The 20,270-nt window shown below is 45.5% G+C and overlaps 1 protein-coding gene across 2 annotated transcripts in view; it reads left to right on the top strand.

Moving 5' to 3' along the window:
- Positions 1-1,453: 1,453 nt before the first annotated feature.
- The window catches only part of LOC112453536, a 25,588-nt gene continuing 6,771 nt past the window's right edge, over positions 1,454-20,270 (top strand). Inside the window, exons 1-9 of one of the 2 annotated variants that reach the window (XM_025014331.1) lie at positions 1,454-1,865; positions 8,170-8,556; positions 11,611-11,681; positions 16,857-16,954; positions 17,028-17,151; positions 17,527-17,758; positions 18,601-19,104; positions 19,834-19,872; positions 20,068-20,270. The exon at positions 20,068-20,270 is cut by the window's right edge and continues 301 nt beyond it. In XM_025014331.1, coding sequence (XP_024870099.1) covers positions 8,367-8,556; positions 11,611-11,681; positions 16,857-16,954; positions 17,028-17,151; positions 17,527-17,758; positions 18,601-19,104; positions 19,834-19,872; positions 20,068-20,270 — 1,461 coding nt within the window. In that variant the 5' untranslated portion in view covers positions 1,454-1,865; positions 8,170-8,366. The remainder of the gene's footprint in view (positions 1,866-8,169; positions 8,557-11,610; positions 11,682-16,856; positions 16,955-17,027; positions 17,152-17,526; positions 17,759-18,600; positions 19,105-19,833; positions 19,873-20,067) is intronic. The other variant, XM_025014329.1, reaches the window with a different exon arrangement.

The following is a 20,270-nucleotide window of genomic DNA, read 5'->3' as shown; positions in this document are numbered from 1 at the left end:
TAGAACGAAATTCGGAACACGGAGGAAACGCGTTGACCTCTGCGAAACATTTTCGTCGATTTAGCGCGATTGCCCAACTCGCGAATTGAAATTCCAATCACGGAGGACCGATCGAGTCGAAGCCTGACGAAATTTCACGGACAGCCCCGCGCGTGAATGCAACTCCGATGTCGATTCACCAGCGTGCCGCTTTGCATCTGAGACGCGGTTATCTCGGGAATTACGTAACGCGTTATTTTTATTTACGACGTGACGTTTCAAGGTAATTCGGACTTGCGGAAGTGGCGCAGTACGGTTTCCACTCGCGTAAACGTTTTCCGCGTCTCGTTGAAAAATACGGGCGCAGCTCGCGAATAATAAGCACGCATTTTTTCTGCACATATAAGTTCTCATAAAATGTACGATTTAAGGTAAAAAAATAAATACAAGGAATGCATTTATTCCGTTATGTTTATACAGCGTTTAGGAACTTATTACGCGTGTTGCGCAAATAATTTTTCTATCACAGTGTATATTACGATCGACATTACGAAAACCGGCTGGGTTTCTCTTTATCGCTTTTATGATTCATTTGGAATTGGATCCAACACATTTCTAAGATATGTTAAGATCAACTGTCGCGGTGTTGTCGCCGCACCGGTTGCGCTAACGTCCCGCTGGCTAGCTTACAACACCTGTTGTATTTAAAATTGCGTATATCGCGCAACAGAAATTCCTTCGGAAGTTAGTCATATGTTGTAAGATTATTTATCGGTATTTAATTCATATCACTCGATCCAGGCCAACGGTTCCTTCGCCTTGCAATCTCTTCCATATTTATTTTAGAAACTCCCGCACATTTTGATCGATTCTCACTTTCTGAATTTGCTTCTAGCTAAAAAGAAAACGCGATGAGTTCGATTTTAGTTAATTTAGTTAATTTTTTTTTTCAAGTCGCATTTACTTCGCGCTTTTATTTCGCGGAAGAAATAGCTTTCGTTTCCGTCCCCCTCGCCCTCCGCCGCTTAGAACACTCTTTCTATCCATACCGTCTGTTATTGCGTAAAACACGTGATTGAAGAATTCGGGCTCCGTATGGGAGAACTTCTGTTTCGACTCGGCTTTCACGGAATGCCGAACGGCCACTCTTCTGCGCAGCGCAAATATCGAATTTACTATACGGCATGGCAGCGTAGTAAAGGTACGGAGGCGAGCGGAGTATCTCTCCGTCTAACTCTTCGGCGTAATTCATCCCGGAGTTTTTCAAGTCTCGAGCTGGCGCTCGCGCTCGCTCGCGAGGAAGGCAGGTATTCGGGCTGAGCGAGCTGAGCTCCAGCAGGCGCAGCAGGGGGGGGACAGAGGGGCCAGGAGGTGAGGCAGTCAGGTAAGAAAGCGGGCGAGCGAGTCCTCGGCATCATAGAGGTGGGAGGCAAAAGTGGTAGTAGTGGAGGAGAGCGTAAAGTGAGTTTTCGCTCGCGGCGTTCGCTCGCCCGCTCGCTCGCTCGCGTAGCAGAAGCGAAGTCGCCCGTCAGTCGTCTACGCGGTTCCGCGGTGTCGCGGTGTCGCCGATGGTATCATCCCGCGAGTATAAGTGGTGCCTGTCTGCCTCGATCTCGTGATTTCTCGCCTCCCGCGGACGTGCGACGCGAACATCCGCTCGGCCGCTATCAAAATGGCCGCGCGCTGAAGAAATCTCGCCGGGTTTCCTGGTGCCGCGCGGCTCTCCCGGTCGATCCGGACCCCGATTCTCGAGTGGTCTTTGCTCTCGCAAGGGGGGCTTGTTCTTTTCTGACGATGACGCCGGCGCGGAAACGCCTCGGATAGAATCCTCCGCGCGCGAAGGAAGGAAGAAGTGGAGAACGAAGAGAAGAAGTCGAAGCCATCAGGTAACTTAAATTCAAGCTCATCTGAACTCGATGATTCGCGCGCCGCCGAAGTCATGTAACAGTCGATGAATAAACCGAGTCGAGATCCTTACTGAATGAAAATACGTATACGCCGCGTGATAATATCGGCCCGACGAGGTCGACGGCATCCACCTGGTGGCTGGTTACGTTCTCCATGAGAAGTAAGCTGACGTTAACTATATACCCGTCGAACGTGACGCAACCGTAGAAGCCGAGTATCGCTCCCGTGATTTCTTTAGCAAGAAACATTCGCAAATGCCTCGCCTCTTTCGATGTTAAAGTTGGAGGGTAGAAACCGCTTCGCGTATTTTAATATTACACAGTTATTATAGATATTAAAAAGTGAAATTTAAATCGGTACCTCGAGTTAAGTAACATTTTATTTTTAACTACCACGTGTGTCGAAATTTATTACTTTAACTTCGTTGATTTAGTTAAGTTAACGACATATTTAGTAAAAGCAGTAGCGATCTATATATTATAGGAATGGTTAAAAACTTAAATTAAGTATAATTTAGCAGTGTTATGTCGAGAGAGAACTATATCGAGAGGATTTAATTTGATGATCAATATTAATTTTTATAACTAAAATTTATATATTTATTTGTTAACAAGACACTTATGAAAGAATAGGTGTATTTAAAATTCAATAGATGCGCTGATCCTTGCACGGTTTATACCATTAATAAACATGAAAACATTACGTCTATTGTTCGTAAATAATTGCATGCTAAGTCAGAGGAGAAAACGCGCTGTTAAGCTAAAGAGAAAATTGGCCGTCCGCCTCGTAGGACCTCGTAATATTTATTAACCTCTAACTTATGTTAAAAAAGGAAAACAATGGTGGTTTGCGGGTTAAAATTTATAAAATACACCGTGGATAAATCACAATGAAATACCGTGTGGGACCGATCGGATCGGTCGCACTTCAATTCCGGTGTCTTATTCTCGCCCAGGAACACCACGCCGGACGTCACGTACGAGCGTTATCGTTTCTATTCAGCTAAGTACGGTGTCGTAACGCCCGACGGGTTTGTTTATTTCGAGGGAAAACGGGACGCCGCGCCGTGCCATGCCTCGCCGCCAACGAGCACGGGATGTTAATGAGTTCGACGACGCGCTCGCTGGAATGCCAGCTCGCTTTCCATAATACATCGCCGCGCGCCTCGCCGCCGCGATATAGCGTTCACCATAAACGTCTCGCGGCCCCCGCCCGGCCCCGTCGGCCGCCCCGAGCTCCGCGCGTACCTCCTCCTCTCTCGCGTTCGCGAGATAACATCTCGACCGGCCGGCCGGTCCAGGTATGTAAGTAGGAGAGCCGCGGAGTGCAAACGATCGGCAGGAACGCCCGATCGGCCAAGGCCGTTTGGATAACGTCCTCGTATGATTCGATATCGAGTCGACACTCGGCGTCGCAAAGTCTGCTTGAATCTATTATTGTTTTTTTCTTCTTTCTTTAGGACAACAATTTTTTTCCGTCTTTCCGGTTTTTCCCGTCTTATTCGCACATATAAAGAGTAGATAAAGAATATGTAATTATATAATTGTTAGATAATCTTAAAGGTAGACCGAAGAAGTTTATAATAATATTGCTAATTTTATCCGCGCGAAAGATGATGGAATTGTCGACAAAAAGTTTACTAATTTAACGTGAGACAATTTCGCAATTGTCACGACTATTGATCTCTATATGTCGTTGGAACTCCGGGCGAAAAAGTCCCAAGGACGAACTAAATTCGCGTCGCGTTCGACGGAGACAAAACGGACGAATCTCGACGGTCCCGGCGATGAGAACGAAGGACACACACGCGACTTCCGGCGTCGCGCCGACTTCCGCCTGCTCTTCGACGACGCGGGTCCCCGCGAGTCCCTCCAGCGCCGGCGCTCGATGCGTCAGTTGAGAACGGGAAGTCAACGAGATCAACGGCATCGCGTTCGCCGGAATGCCAGGTAGCTTTCCAGGACGTAACGAGGGAGAACCGTTCCACACGTATATATGTTGCGGTCTTAATCTCCCACCTCCTCTTCTCGCTGCCGAGCCACCTCCCGGCGCCGCTCGCTCGTTTACGCCGCTCCTCGTGCACGATGTATCAATGAGAACGATCGGCTGCCTCCTTCCCGCGGTTAGAAGGCACCTTCGAGACGAGCGGCGACGGGCAAATCTTCTCTACGCCTCCAACTTCCAGTCCAGGAATTTAAATCGCGCAATTTACATAAAAAAATTATTTCGTTCGTTTTATATATATATATATTTTTTTTAAATTTTTTTTATAATTTTTCTTTTTGGTTAATCGAATTCCGGAGACGAAATCCGACGAGACGATGGAGATTGGTATGTGCAGAACGGAGAACGGTCGAATATTCAATGACTAAGCCGAGACGCGTCAAAATGGACCGAGTCCTTGAGTCCTTGAATCTTTCCACGTCCTCCTTTTGTCATATCTATACCTACGTAGCTATCTGAATTTTTTCGTGACTAATCGAATTCGTGTGCATTAGTCACGCACGCTGCGAAAATGTTTTTGTTCGCCAGTCTCAGGTTACTCGGAATTATTTTCGACTCAGACAAGAATTATATAGAGTTCTTAATATTTTGCTATTCTTTTCCATATAATACAAATCGAGTGCTGAGAGAAAATTTATGTTTTATTGTCTCGATCGATTAGCCTTATCGTAACTTCGAGGTAATGGATCTCCACGTCGATACATCTGTGCATCGACATATAAATAATGACTTGCATTAATAAAAGCGCGCGGCGCGAGATACAGCCGAGCGGAAGGGACAGCTTGTACTTATATCTACGTTTATCTTCGTACCCGTTTATCCCCATCGATACTTCGTTCGTCAATTATATCCATCCCGTGCGGCTACCTCCGCCGCTTCGCGTTGACAGCTCCTGCCGAATGACCCGTCCATTTCCCGGCATGCGAAATCGGTAATAAGTCGAGTCGAGAGGTTCTTCTTGCGTGCGGTTCCGCTCCGGACGATTCCGTAATAGCTGTTATTTTTATGTGCCTGCTTCTCGCGAGCAAAGTCATCGGAGGGAACGAACTTCATCGGAATGCTCAGGTATATCCGTGCTCGCTTTCCGTGGCGAAGGTTGGAGAACTACCCTGCCTATGCGAAGAATTCTCAAGCTCTCCGGCCTCGAGCTTCTCTCCTGACGTATTTCAAGTTTTCGTGCTCCTGCGATTTTAATAAGAACTTGATAAACTTGATAAGGTAGTTTTTATATCAACAATTTTCCCCCCGTTAATTTAAACATCCACGAAATAGAAATTTTAGAATGATGTTTCCGCTGTTAAGTATTAGACATTCTTCTCGTTTTTTTTTTTTTGCAAAAGTGTGCTTCGGATTTAACACGCGCGCGCTGTGAAATTCTTAATTAACAATTACGCGGACAATCCTCTTCTTTTTCACCAATTAGTGCCTGCTTAGTGCATCCTCCCTTTCCGCCTGCAGTTCGGGAAACAATGCTCCACGCTGTGCGCGTATCTATCCCCTCTCGCGTTGCTTCCCACGCGGAAATGCGACGCCTGAATGAGACCTTTCATCGCAATCGTCGCTCGATATGTCACCGCGATGGGAAAGATGCGTCCTCGATGCGCCGCATCTTCACGCTCCCATTCCAGTTGCGAATTATGCAACGCGCAGGTGGTTCCAATCCGCGATATTTTCACGCCGTTTGACTACACTCGCGTGACAGGCTCGACGAGAAAGAGCTCTCTCACAAAATGTGTCGCATTTGTCGTGTCTCCTTCATGCGCGAACGCGTCGTCGTGCGCTAGAGATATTCTTCAGGCGCTAGAAATGAATAAAATTTATTCTTGTTCAGTTAGGCCGTGTCGGTACGCTAGATAAGTAAACGTTCCCAGTCGACTGGATGTTCAAGTGTCATCGAGCAGCTTTTCGGGGGGGGCTTCGTTCCCGCGACGGTGGCCGCTTCTCACGTCCGCGACTCGTGAAGGAGTTAACGATGAGATAATTACCGGCTGGCGGCTGCGGCGCGCATTGTTCGCCACCGATCCGGACGTATGTACGACGTACGCACGTACCTCCGACGCCGACGGCGGTATATCTCGACTTCGATGACTCATGAACGTGCCATGCGCGGCGAACAACGTATGCGGTAGAAAGTACGTTTTATACCTGTGTAAGAAATGAAGCCGGAATTCGCGTTGCGAAATTATGTCTAATCCTCGTTATCGGAAATATAAATTCCTCCGTACTTTTCTCCCGGCTCAATTTTTTAATCGATCCCGCGAAGTGACTCAGAGCGATGCGAATGAACGGAACCGAGTATCGAAAGGAGATATTAATGATATAATAAGAACCTGAATATTTTTCCGATGGTATTATCAGGCGACAGTTTTATTCCAAAATATTTTCACACACACCAAAAGAAAGATCGTCCGCGTATAAAATCAGTATAAAATCGTATGTTAATAGCACAGTTCCTAAAACTTGTCGAAGAAACTCGCGGCGGGAAGGTTCGAAAAATAAGATAATTCAACCGTTCTTCTTTAATTTGCACCGTGGAGAAGTTTCGGAGGTAGCGTAAGGGTATAATCAGTTCCACGTCAATCATCTCGCCCGTTTAGAGACTACGCGGGCGCACCAAGTTTTTTTTTTACAAAGGGCGCCGCGAACCGCCGGAGAGTATACCGCGAAGTGTCGGGAGATGACTCGCGCTGTGAAATTTAATAATTTTTATTGTTCGACATCTCTCTCCGCGCGCGAGCACGAAACACGTTCAGCCTCTTTCTTTCTCTTTCCGTTTGTTCTGATGGGCTCTCGGAACTCCTTTTACGCGCGTCCTTCTGCCCCGCCAACGGAAGCGGAGGAGGTAGAGACGGTGGTGGTGGTGGTGGTGGTGGCAAGGAGGTCGCTCATGTAAGAGACGCGGGTATCCTTCGAATTATGCGATCCGCAAGATCCCGGCTCGTCGGGCACGATCGCGAGGATCGATAGCGGGTCGAGGAAAAGTACGTTTGCTGCCACTCCTCGGTCTCCTCCCGTTGCATCTGCCTCCTCCACGCCGCGCCGCGACCGCGCGTTGAGTACGCCAGGCTCTTCTTCTGATCCACTCGTTACGTGTTTATTTTGCAATTATTACGTTCTCGCGTCTGGCATGCCGACGTACATCATCGCCGATTAACGGACACCGCAAAGAAACCAGCGTCTGACACGGCGAAAGCTACCGAGGAACTGGCGGGCGTGTTTGCGAATGTATTTGTGTGGGTGTACTTCTCGTTCTAGTGGCATGCTTCCGGCGAAATGTCGGAAGTTTCGCTATTACCAGAAATCCGTTCTTTTTATGAAAGCAATATTTTCAAATCGGTTTATTCCGATTATTTTTTTATTCGATTCTATCTTAGATCTCGATAATTTACGAAATTAACATTTTTCAATAACTGCGAGAATGTAATTCATTTTTTATTTATATCAAGCAAAAAGGACACTAAGAAATATTTTTCTTGCTTTTTTAAAAGTAAAGTCACGCGTCGGATTTTAATTTATTGTTACAAAAATTTAAGTTACAAGTCGTTGCGCAATCGCGAACAAAACACGCAGTGAAGGTTACGGCACTCGTCTTCTTCTTGCGAGCCGATTCTTCGCATCATAAGCGAAGAATCTATCTTCACATGAGCCATTTCCCACGCGTCTTCGCGAACGGCTGAATTAACATGCGACCGGGCAGCCAGTCGATCATGCAATCCGCACGTGAACGTTTCCACTTTTCACTTTTCACCTTTTCGACTCTCACACACAAATCTCTCTCCTCCATTCAAATCTTACGTGCTCGCGTGCCGAAAAATAAAGTTACTCGAGGTACGATTTCGGCAAACTCGTGTGAAAATTCTCATTTCTTATCATTCCTTGACACGCGAAACTTTCACTGTTTACCTTTTCACTTCTGAGAGAAGATTATATTATGATTGATACCTTCTAAAAACAGAATAGAATAAGTCATGTTCGAGATAAACTTAAATCTTATAAAAACTATGAACTTAAATTCCTCTTTCTGCTCTTCAATCCTGATCTTTTAATTATCGCGAGTTTAGCTTGTGAGCATCGAATCTGCGTTTTACTCGCATTTAACGTCAATACAGACGAGAGTCATGCAATAAAACGTTTATTATCGCGCTGAATACGCGCCTTTCTTGCATCCGGATGCGGATCCCGGGAAAAGTACGATCGCGGCCGCCGGCCGATCGCTTCGAATGGCGATCGAGATCGAGGATCGATCGTAAATAACAAAGTTCATCGCTCGACTTTCAGATCGGCCTCGCCGGAGCGAGCAGGAGCGACTGGACTCGCCTATGCCGGGCAGGGTGGAAAGACTCCAGAAGCAGCAACAGGAGCAGCAGGTGGATCTCGTGGTAGTGTGAGAGGAAAAATCGTTGGTCAAGGACGCTGTGTGTCCTTTTTTTTGCCAGAGACTATTTTCTCTCGCGAGAACACACTCCCACCAAAGGATGTCGCGGAGAACGGGACATACGACGCTTCTCGCGTCGTACTTGACGCTGCTGCTGATGACGCTAATAACGATGACGTCCTGGCGAACCGCCCACGCTCACGTGGCTCTGACGTTCCCGCGAGCCAGGCACTACGATCTGGACTTCCTGGATAATGCCAGGACGCCGGCACCGTGCGGCATGCCGCGTGGTAAGTTTGTTATGTTATTAATATTATTGCGTATTAGTCCGACTTCAAATGTTTATCTTCATCTTAGAATTCCGCAGTAGTTGATTTGGAGTCAGGCCTTCCCTAGCGAGGAAATATATATTAATTGGAAAAATATATATATTAATTATTTTTGAATACAATAAATATTTTGAAAAAATGGACAGACTGTAATATTCTCGCGTTTCGATTTTTCAAAATATATTTAAAGTACAAAAGTCAGATATATTTACTGATAATAAAATCGAATTTGTAGCAATTTTTAGAAAAGAGAATGTAATTTAAAAAATGTTGCAAAAAACGTTGGTAATTTCGAGCACTCTCTAAAATATACTCCAAACTTTAGCGGAATATCGGAGTCGCGCGAGAAGCGTAATAAACACGTGACAGAGATTTGAGTTTCCTGTCGGAAGCCCGTCAATGGCACCGAGAGCGCCTCGCGTTCTCCGGAAACCGGCGACGGAGAGGCACTTTTCGCGCGAGAGTCGCTCGCTCGTCTCCGGACTCCGGAGGAGCGGCGCAGAGAGCGGGGGAGGGTTGAATGCATGGGGAGTGACGGCGCGCAAGGGGGCACGGGTTTCTATGGGAAAACGACATTAACGCGGACGCTCGATCTCCCTCTCCCAGTTGGAAGATATAGCCCGCCGACGTCGCCGCCAGTCGGTCCGATTCGAAGCGACTTTCACCGGCTTGCATGAAGGGAGCGCGAGCCTCTCGGTACTCGCGGGCATTACCTTTCATGTTTTATGCGTACCTAACCACCGATACTCAGGGCCGCATCTATATAGAGGGGAAGAGCGAGGTTGATCATCAGGGAGATCGCAATGCGACCTTCCTTCCCCTCGAAGAAAGACTTTCAAGATTAAACAACGCACATGAGATGCGAGAGATAGACACGATGTGACGTTAATAACATTGATAATTAATTAGATATTTAATATTCTGAGTTAGGAAAATACCGTGAGGTTTCATATTTCCATCGTTTCCTTTTCAAGGCATATGTGGCGAAAGAATTTAAGACGAAAAATCGATCGTTCTTCTCGAACACTCTCGCGGCAAATAGTGCATCTCGAAAAATCGACGGGGTGTTATTATTTACTCTCTCCCGGGCTCCTAATTCTTTTTTCTGATTTTCTTTTGGACGATCTAATGGCGAAGTCAGCGGGGTGGAAAGCTGAGAAAAAGAAGATCGTAACTGTTACGATCGGCGTTTTCACATTGTTGCGCCGCGCGGTAACGCAGTCATCACGAGGTCGTTGCAATTACCTTGCTCGGTGTCATCGATCTCCACCCTCCCCCTCATTTTTCCTTGCGAAAGCGTAATTAAGACCACGCCGTAGATGGCACCGCACGGGTTACGTAAGCGGCAGAGAGAAAAGAGAGATATCATTATATTCTCTCCCGTGTGGGTAACGCGAATTATTCGTCGGCCCGGGGAAAGGAGGCGACGTGTCTCTTCTTCGCGGAGAGACACCTCTCTCCCGTACACCGACTCCGCCGCTCTCATTTTTATCCACCTTCTCGCTCATTATCGGGGCGGTGATTAATTTGTAACCATGCCACTTATTCTCCCACGCGTCACGCGAAATTGCGAAAAAGTCGCGTAACCGGTCGTGGAAAATTGCAGCTCGAGCCTGTGCGCGTCACGCTACATATAAGTGCGTGCGGTTGCGTAGCGACATTTACGCCGACCATAATTGACGAATTAAAAGACTGCGATTGTATCTCCCTCGTTTGCCGACACTACTCGATTACGCGCTCCAATTACGTATTATTATATTACTTCTCGATGTTTACTTTTTCTTATTCGATAATTAAGGATTATGCTGCTGCGAAATGGAAGAAGAAAGTATACATTTTTCCGTCTGATAAAAAGTGTTGTTTGTCCAATTTTTATTTCTATAATAATTGTAATTTCTACGTTGAATAACGAATAATATTGTTCGTGATGACAAATTTCCCAGTCTCGTTCGAGACTGTAAATCTACGCGAACTTTATTTCATTTCCTCTGCGATTTTTATTATGACGATGCCTTTTGCTTCACATTCAATTCTGGATTGTAATGACTAAAACTAGCCGCGGTTTGACTTGACTGCCTCTACGATTGCGCTAACGCATACCAGCTGCGCGAGCGCGGCAATAAATTTTTCTTTCCGCGGTTGTAATTTAATCGAGCCGCTCCGACGGCTCCGCTCGGTCAGTGGAAGAGAAGAACCGCTTTCCTTCCGGAGACGCTTGGGGAAGCGGAAGGGGGCCGGGTATTACGGTAATACCGGAAAAGTTGATTAAAAGTACCGGAGGGTAATCAGTTATTTGCATTTATATTAAATTAATGCATAAACTTTGCGGATTTGGCGTGTCCGATGGCACGAGACCGCTTCCCTTTTTTCCTGAAGTAATTATCGTAATAAAAGAAAGTCGAAAAATAATTACGTGAAATATCGCGATTGTGTATTGCACGGGAAGATATACTTGTCCCATTGCTGATTCCTAATTTCGTTTCTTGAAATCTTAATCTTAATCTTGAAGGATCAAATTAGCAAAATACCCGCGCGACAAACTTTCGAGAAACGTGTAAATGTGCGATGAAATTCGTTTACGCGCGTGGTTCGTGTTACGTGATTTTTTTCTTAAAGCGAACGGTGAAATTTCGCCGTGGTTTACATTTGGTACATCTCCGTCCCGAAGTTTCGCCTCGTTCGAAAGGCTCGATGGAATGCTCGATAGAAGGCTGAATGTAAATTAATAGGCGAGAAATGTCCCCCGCGCGACGGGACATTCCCGGAGTGCCTCTGAATCGCGACGTATCGGCGTCAGCCGATTATAGGTGACCTCCGGAACGGGTTGCGACAGAGCCCCGAACGAGGCCAGAATCAGGGCCTCGTCGCGACTTTTAATCGCCGACGAATTTTCAGAATTAATCGCCGATGGTGCGGAACGCCCATTTATCATTGCCCGATCTCACTTTACTCGCGGGATTACGGTCACAGTTTAATTTTGATACTTGTTCCAAACGTCGTTTTTTTTCTTTTCAGGCCACGTCAAGACGTCGTTACTGGCAGGAAGCAATTTCAACGTCACGTGGCACCTCGCCTATCCCCACAGGGTAAGTTAAGCTCCCACGAGTCCTTTGAGATTTTTTAAAAATCGCGCTACACGCCGCCTACAAGACGTAATAATAATTCACCTAGCGAATAAAATGACTGGGTATTGGAATCACGAATATGCATACTCGATTTATTGTATAATATAATAATGTTGTGTGTAATTCTCTCTGGACAATTATACTAGCAGAACTATGCAGCGGAACGAAGAAACGTCTCGCGAGTCTCCGAAAATTAATTAGCGAGAGTAACGGGAATTTCTTGGATACCGAAAACAGTCTCGAGGAATTTTACCTCCTTGAATATTTTATGATACCGACATTCTTTTCACTCATTCTGACGCAACGTACGCTATGCGCGGTGTATGCCTACTTTCCGGTATTGAAATTTGCACTTTAATTTTATGGCACCAAGATGCGCATGAAGAACTTCTAATACTTTATTTCTTTTCTGCGAATATCTCATTGCGTCTTATTCGTCACGTTGCCCGCTCGCTCGCTATACGATGACATGGAAGAAACCCGTTCTTGAATGAATTATCATCGCCTTACTTACCTGTCGCGCGGTCCCGCTCGAATTTCTCGCGGATTCTCGCGCGAGGGAGAAAGGAAAACAAAGCGTAACACGCTTGGTCACCATCGTCGTCGGCGTTAAATTCGCCGCGCGCGTTACACATCCGCAACTTCGAGGCGGCTGTTTAAAAGTCGTATCAGTCGGTTACGTGAAGACAGGATAAAATCGCGCACCGTGCGTTTTATTATTTCGCATAGGGACCACTTTCTCCGTAGCGCCGACCACTTCCCGGACTCCGCACGTCCCCCCCGCGGCCGATGCGGACGTAAAACGCGTTCGGCATAATGGAGCATTCTTCGTGCGGGTATCCGCGTAACGCGCCACTCTTCAGGTCTCGCTCTTTCTGTCTCTCTTTTTATATCTCGGTAATTAACCCTTTTACACAGCGCGCGCTTACATTGCGCATTACATAGCGGGTTATAATGACGGCCGTCTGTTTTGAGAAGGCGCAGTAGGCTTTCTAACCAGCTAAAATTAAAGTTTCTACAACTCGGGTCGATTAAAATCTGTATTTAAATCCGGATAAATTGAATTTAAATTACTCATCGATTGTGCGCACGCACAATCCTATCGAACGCACGATACCTATGATCGAAGCCGGCCGAAAGAGAAAGCTTTACGAGGCTTCGGAGAAAGCATTTAACTGATCGTGAAGCGTGAGATTAATGAAACGTCGCGTGTTATCAAAACTTTAGGGGACCGTGAACGATGGCCCTCGCTCTTATTAAAATCAATTCTTGTCCCGTCGATTGCGGGTGAGAGAGGTACTTTTACGAGCTTTCGTGGAAAGCACGGTCGGAGAATGAAACGTCGAGAATTGCAAGGATACGTTATCAGAACGTTATATAGGACCGTAAACGGTATAACGTTTTTCTTTATTAAAATCTAAGAGGGAAACCTTTACGAGCCTTCAGGAAGCGAAGTTGTTGCGCTGCAAAGAGTTGGATCATACATGCCGTTATCAATTATATCAGAAACTCCTGGGATCATATAAAGATCTGTTTAGTGAAATTGATTTTTGTAAATTTATCAACTACGATAGAAGCTTCTCTACAAATCTCTTTGCTGCTTTTGCACAACTATAAATATAAATCCATCAAATCGCGGAAGGATTACAAATCATTAAAACGTCAAAGGTTAAAAGCAATAACTTATTTCGCGTTTCTGACGAGCGTCATCGTCTTCTCACAGCTCAAGATGACGAGAAACTTTTTATTTTGCTTTTCCTTTTGCCCTCCCGACGCGTTCGCCGCAGTAAAAGCGCGGCAGGCAGGTATTGTCGAATAATAATAATAACGGGCAACAGCCTCCTCATTGTTCATTAACTGCACCGTCAGGCGAACGGGGAAGCGCTCGTCGCGCTCGACGATAATCGCCGTCGGTCGTTCGTATTCAGCGTAACGAGCACTCGGACACTCGGCGCGGTTTACGCGCCGGGACATTGCGAATTTGTCCGCACGTGGTTCTGCGAAAAGGAGAGGAGCACCACGACGTTGACGACGACGACGTGCCGGGTGCCGGAGCCGAAGAGGCTCTCTTCTCTCTGCCTACGCGCGCTCGTCGCTCAAGGTGACGCGCGCTGAATTATTCACGAGCGTGGTCTCCTCGTAGGCATGTAGATCTACGAGTAGGACGAATAGAGGCTGTATAGGGAGGCAGGCAGGCAGGCAGGCAGGCAAACGGGCGAGCGAGCAGCGCCCCGCACACGTAGACGCGGTGCCTGGAGCGCCTCTGAGGTAGAACAAATCGGTATGCCGGGTACCGTAACTCGAACGTCGCCGATGACGATCGTTCGAGCACGAAGGCGTCGTCCCTCGCCTTCGGCTAACGTGCAAAACCCGCGCGATTCTCCTGACCGGCGAAGCGTGCGGCGAAACGGTGCGGCGAACGTTCATATGCAACAGCTCGTTCTCGAAACGATTTTCGTCCTTGCGATTGCCGAGCGATATTTGCATGTTCTCGTTGCGGCTCTTGGACGAATGTAAAAGTAAAATCGACCTATTGTACATGCGCGGCTCGTTCTCGAAACGATTTTCGTCCTTGCGACTATCGAGCGATACTTAATTTTCTCGTTGCGGCTCTTGGACGAATGTAAAAGTAAAATCGAGCTATTGTATTTCTCTTTAAAAAAATATTACGTTATCTAGGGCGTATTAAATATCATAAGAGATATATATATGATAATGAAACAATAGACAATATGCACGCGAACCGTGGGAGAGATTTCATATTATTTTTACAGGCATTTGGTAAACGTTAAAAAAGATTCATTAATAAAAGACCGTCAGTTTCAGATTAGTCGAAGAATTGTAATTTTAGAAAGACGTGGTTAGACAAAATGCGTTTTCCTCTCTTTCATCAATACGTTTATAGATCTGCGAAAATATAGTCGGCTGCCGCGGTTAAAAATGCGAAGGGAGAGTCGCTTCTGATTTTGCAAGATGTTTCTCGCAGTAATCTCGCGAGAGTCTCGCGTGGCAAAGAGAGGGAAGGTACACCCGCGATGAACATCCGCGAGGATTACGTTACGACAGGGACAGGTTGAAATCTTGGCCGGCGGCGGCTCGCAGCCTCCCCCCACCGCCGCCGCCGCGAAAATATCCGCGGCACGAGAAAAATTCGACAATAACAACCGTGCCTGCCGAGAGTGCAGGTGTGTTACCGCCGTGCGAAGCGGTACCACGCTCTTCGTCGCTTCCCTTTCTCCTTCGCGGTGGCGACCGGGGCCTCTCGAAAGGGGGGAAAACATACCGCCGTTTCGCGACGACGCGACGCGACGGCCACCGGTTTTCGTTCACCGCGCGTCTTTTGCATCCAGCGTGAATACCTGTCGCGCCGAAGATGTCACACGATGTTAAGAAAATAGCAGCACGCAAACACTCAACTATAGATCCGTGAAATAAAGACCGTAAAATAAAAATCTAAATTCAGATATTTTAAAATAAAAATTAGTGAATTTTGCTCTAAAAAGTACAATGAATGAATCGATTACATCGAGAAGACAAATTTCTTCGAACACTAAGAAACTCAAAATATGTACATAGATGTTAGGAACAATGAAAACAACGTCGAGACTAAGAATTATCAAGTTTGTAAAGATTACCGGTGACAATCGCGATTGTCGATTCCGAAAGAGGAATTACACGTTTGCACACCTCGATTAAGTTACAATAGCATCCGCGGCTATTTAATCGCGTCGCGATAATCCTTACGTTGCCGCTTCCTACGGACAGTGGGGACGGATGCGGATGTTACTCAATAGCGTTTATGAACTTGCATCGGCCTGCAAACGGGCCACACGCACCACGCACTTTCCTAACGGTGCTCGCGGGACGCGTTTATAAAGAGTCTCACGGTGTCGCAATCGGTGGCGCATATCAATTGGTCGACCGATCCGCTCATTAAGCGCGTCGTTATGCTGTCATTACTCCCGCGGACACCGGAGGGGGAAGGGGGTCCGCGCGCAGGGGGGGCCCGCGGTCCTCCGCGAGTCGCGTCGCGCGCTCTGAATTCGGGACACGTTTCATAAACCGCCGAGTGGGTGTCGCAAGCGCGTGATTGCGAGACGCGTTCGCGGGTAAACGTTAACAGAAATAACGTGACCGAGAAGCGTCGCTCGCGCATACAACATGCTTATAATGCGACTCCATTTATCGCGCTGATCGTCGATAGCTCGACGTTGCCGCATGGACGCATATTTTTATCAAAATTAGTATGATAGTAATATCATGATTCTTATATTCTTTGTCATTAGCCGAAATTAGTCGAAATACGCGTACTTGTGAAAATAAATTGGCATCTTAAATTGCAGTTGGAATTTTTGTGAAAATATTAAATTGCTTAAATAAGACAAAACGCGACTAATCGCAAAATAATAACGTTATTAAATTCCATGTAATTGAATAAATTGATTAACATAGTTATCAATATAATATCGTGTAACACGTCAATGAAAAATTGTAAAATAATAGACATTAGTCGTGCCAGTAAACTCAAAGCGGAGAAATTCTGATCCGTTATTGTTGATTTATCGAGGATAGCGTGCCAAATTGACGGCGACGGAACGAATTATCCGCGATGTTTCTTGCAACTCGACAAGTTATGAGAGAAAAAAAATCGAGAAATCAAACGACCGGAATCCGTTTGCATCGATTCCGCCTATTGGCTGGTATCGAACCCGCTTCACCGCGTTACCTCGTGCTGATGATGTGTCATTTATTGCGGAACTCTTGGAAAAAAGTCATAAATTTAACGGAATGACGTGAATGGGCAAAATAGAAATGGATGGATGGACGGACATTCAGTTCACGACTCGCGGAGCACATTTCTTCATTTCCTATATTAGATACATGTACAGAACTGTATGCTTCTCACGAAAATATAATGCGTACTTCTCGTGTCCTTAATGTTGAATAGCGACAATATTACGTCGAGATTCAAAATTTTGGCGAAGATGAAATAATGCAAAGATATTAATATTATTAATAAACAGTATTATATATTAATTAATGTTTAATATTTAAGAATAAATAGGAGATTTAAATAAATATTTTCGTAAATAAGAATTGTCCTTCTCTACTTCTTATGTGCGCTCACTCTTTTAGGGAGGATTTCGTCTTCAGATCTTAGACTTTTACGACAGACCTCTGATCGACTTGACGCCCATCACGCGAAACAGCGAGTTTGTTGAGGACGATGCTACGTAAGTGCGCGACGACGCGTTTTTCTCCCGGATCTTGATTACCCGATTAAGCCTGACGTTTCCGATTTTCCAGGGCGCAGAGCTACGCCGTGCAGCTGCCGCAAGATTTCACCTGCACGGACTGCACTATCAGGCTGCTGCGGGAGGCCGAGGAATGGGGCTCCAGCTACAGATTTTGGTCGTGCGCCGACATCGATGTGAGTTTCTCGTGATTTCTCTTGGAAAATGTAGCTTGTAACCCGATTAAACAGCAGAGTAATTTAATTGACGAGTGAAACGACGAAAAATATGCGATTAGATTGAATAGCATGTTACATCGCGACGTTAACAGATACCTCGCTCAGTATTATAGAAAAACGACAGAAGAAGATTGTACTTTATAAAAAGAAGTTGCGTAAAGAGACTGGATGAAAATATAAAATCGCCAAAAAATTATTAACGTATTTACGTATTGATAATTTTTCTCGGATTAACAATGTGTAATTATCGCTGTACTAAATCTTTTTAAACTTTCTTTTAATGCCTCTCCCTTCAAGTTTCCCCCCGAGTGATCTACGATCTTTCTACGACAGATTCGTGATAGGAAGGACTACCGGGAGGATTGTAGCGGTCACGGACGTTACCTGCTCGGCAGGTGCAGGTGCGATCGCCTCTACCACGGCACGAGGTGCGAATTTAAGGAGGAGTGCCTGGACGACTCGGACTGCGGTATTCAGGGCACGTGCATCGACAATGGTGGCACGACCGCGCCTACCAAGCACTGCTATTGCAACGCCGGCTGGTTCGGTCCGGGTTGCGCGAAGAGTAAGTTTTCCCCTCGAGAATTTCTCGCGTGCCGCGACGAACCGCTTCTCGGACACTTGTGCCGAACCGGAGTTCCGTTGACCTCGCGGTACCGACTATCGTGATTGGAAAAAAAAACAAGAAGTTGCGGGCCCTTAATGCCAAAGCATAAAAAAATAAAATATTACAATTAGCGCTTTTTATCATATTTTTTACTTCTTATCTTATGTTAAATCGAACTTTTTTAGACGATTTTTAAAAATACATTAAATATATTATACTGATATTCTCGTTATGTTTATCAGTAATCCACAATATAAAACACATTTCAGTAATAATACTTTTTAATATTTCTTGGATTATACGTGTATCAATCACGTTGAATAAATTAATTTTTCCAGTCTAATATTATTACTTTTCTTTATTTTTCCAGTCTAATATTATTACTTTTCTTTATTTTTTCTGCATAAAATGTAATTTTTCATTTACTTGCACTTCAGATGTTAATAACAGATCAAAAATTAGCAAATTTATATTGCCATATTATTATCATATTCTTTAATATGCATGAAAAATTTATTCAACGCATTTACATTACTGAGATTTAATAACCACCGATTTTACCCGCAGCAATAAATTCCCGATAACGCTACATCAGTTAAAAACTGACGATCCATTAACTTCTTTAATGGATCCTTAAAAACAAAAGCGATTTAACAGCTGCCAATGCGAACGGACATCCATTAAACGAAAAAAAAGGATTGAGAAAACATCAGGCCGTAGCGAGCATTGTTGTTTCGACGAGTTTGCGGTGAAATCTTCCGTGACAATCGCTCTTGCTTCATCGACGATTCTACTTTCAGGATCACCGGTGAAGAGCATCGACATTAATTTGGACGGATATACGATGAAGCGCTTCTCCGACGATGTTATATTCTATTGGCGGATCCTGAAGGAAACCAAGGAGCTGGAGGGCATTCTCGTGGCGAACTCCACAACATGGATCGGTATTGGATGGAGGCCCAGCGATCTCGGCCCGACCTGCCGATCTTTCCCCATGATCAAGGATATCCCCGAACCACTTCCGCAGCCGGAGCCGAAATCGGAACCAATCGACAAATCTACGCCCAAATCTAAAGTGGAACCGAAGTCAGAACCGGAGCCGAAATCAGAACCGGAGCCAAAATCAGAACCGGAGCCGAAGTCAGAACCGGAGCCGGAGCCGGAAGCCGGCGTGGAGGGCGAGAAATCGATAGCGAAGAGACGATCGGCGAAGGCGGACGCGGCGACTTTCGGCGTAACGTCGCGACCGGATGTAGATGTTACCGTGCAGACCAGCGTGACCTATCAAGTCAGCACGAAGCAAGGTAGGATCTATTTATCGTTTTATATATCACGCCGTTATTTCCCGGAAAGAAAATACAGTTGTCGATATTGCAAAATGTCTATGTCGCGGAGTATCTCAGGAAGTTACAATAGATCCGTTACAACTGTCTTCACGTATTTCTTTGAACTTTACTTCGCTTTCTGCGATATATAATCTTGTTTACGAAGTTAACGTCTACGTGTTCCTGCATGAGAAAAAAAGAACACGTTTGGCGACATATGCGTGATATGCATTCGGAAGAGTTTTCTTACTCTTTTTTTTTCTTCCACTACATCACGCGCAAGGTAAACAGTAATTAATACTCTATCACTGCTAGTTAATCTATTCCGACGTGTTATACGTGATTCGTACAGAGTTCAAGGAGTTCGTAATTATACAGAGCAACCGTAAGAAATGACAATGCAAACAGAAGTAATCCGCGTTTGAATAATGATACGTTACAACAAGCGTCGGAGAACACGCACAATTGTACGTCAAAAATACACACGTAATTTTTATTTTCAAACTGCGAATTCTATAAATGATAATTAAGGACAGACTTTTTTTATTCTTTTTATTTATTACAATAAGACGTTAACCGCAATAAAAAACTTTATATTATTTTCCAAATCTGAAGAGAAAGAAACGATAATTATTTGTAATGTAACCTTCGTAATATAATGTTTTTTGCGGGAGGTTCTTTGGTTGATAATTAATTTTTTTTGCATAGGCCGCAAGAGGAGATCCCCAAAATCAGCCGCGGTCTCTGGTATGTATTATATACTTATGTTCAGAACAGCAACGGATGAGTCGCTCGCTTGCTCAGGAATTTAATAGCAATACGTAGATTTACCCGAGAAATCCCAGTAGTCTATAACAATAGCATCCTTTCGAGACACGACGCACGAGGTGATGGCCCCAATAAGTAGATAGCTCGCACGACATACGATGCTTTGTTGCACAGGGAAACAGGTCGAAGTGTCCAGCCCTGTCGCCGAGCCAGAAAGCATCTCTGAGCCTGAACCTACCTCTGAGCCAGAACCAATCGGCGTGTCCAGCGCTGTCGCCGAGCCAGAAACCATCTCTGAGCCTGAACCTAGCTCTGAACCAAAATCCGAGCCTGAACCTAGCACCGAACCGGAGCCAAAATCCGAGCCTGAACCTAGC

Source organism: Temnothorax curvispinosus, unplaced genomic scaffold (assembly GCF_003070985.1).
Source record: "Temnothorax curvispinosus isolate PA1 unplaced genomic scaffold, ASM307098v1 QBEX01004479.1, whole genome shotgun sequence".
Lineage (NCBI taxonomy): Eukaryota > Metazoa > Arthropoda > Insecta > Hymenoptera > Formicidae > Temnothorax > Temnothorax curvispinosus.
The sequence above is the reverse complement of the archived record's forward strand: the minus strand, read 5'-3'. Positions and strand labels throughout refer to the sequence as shown.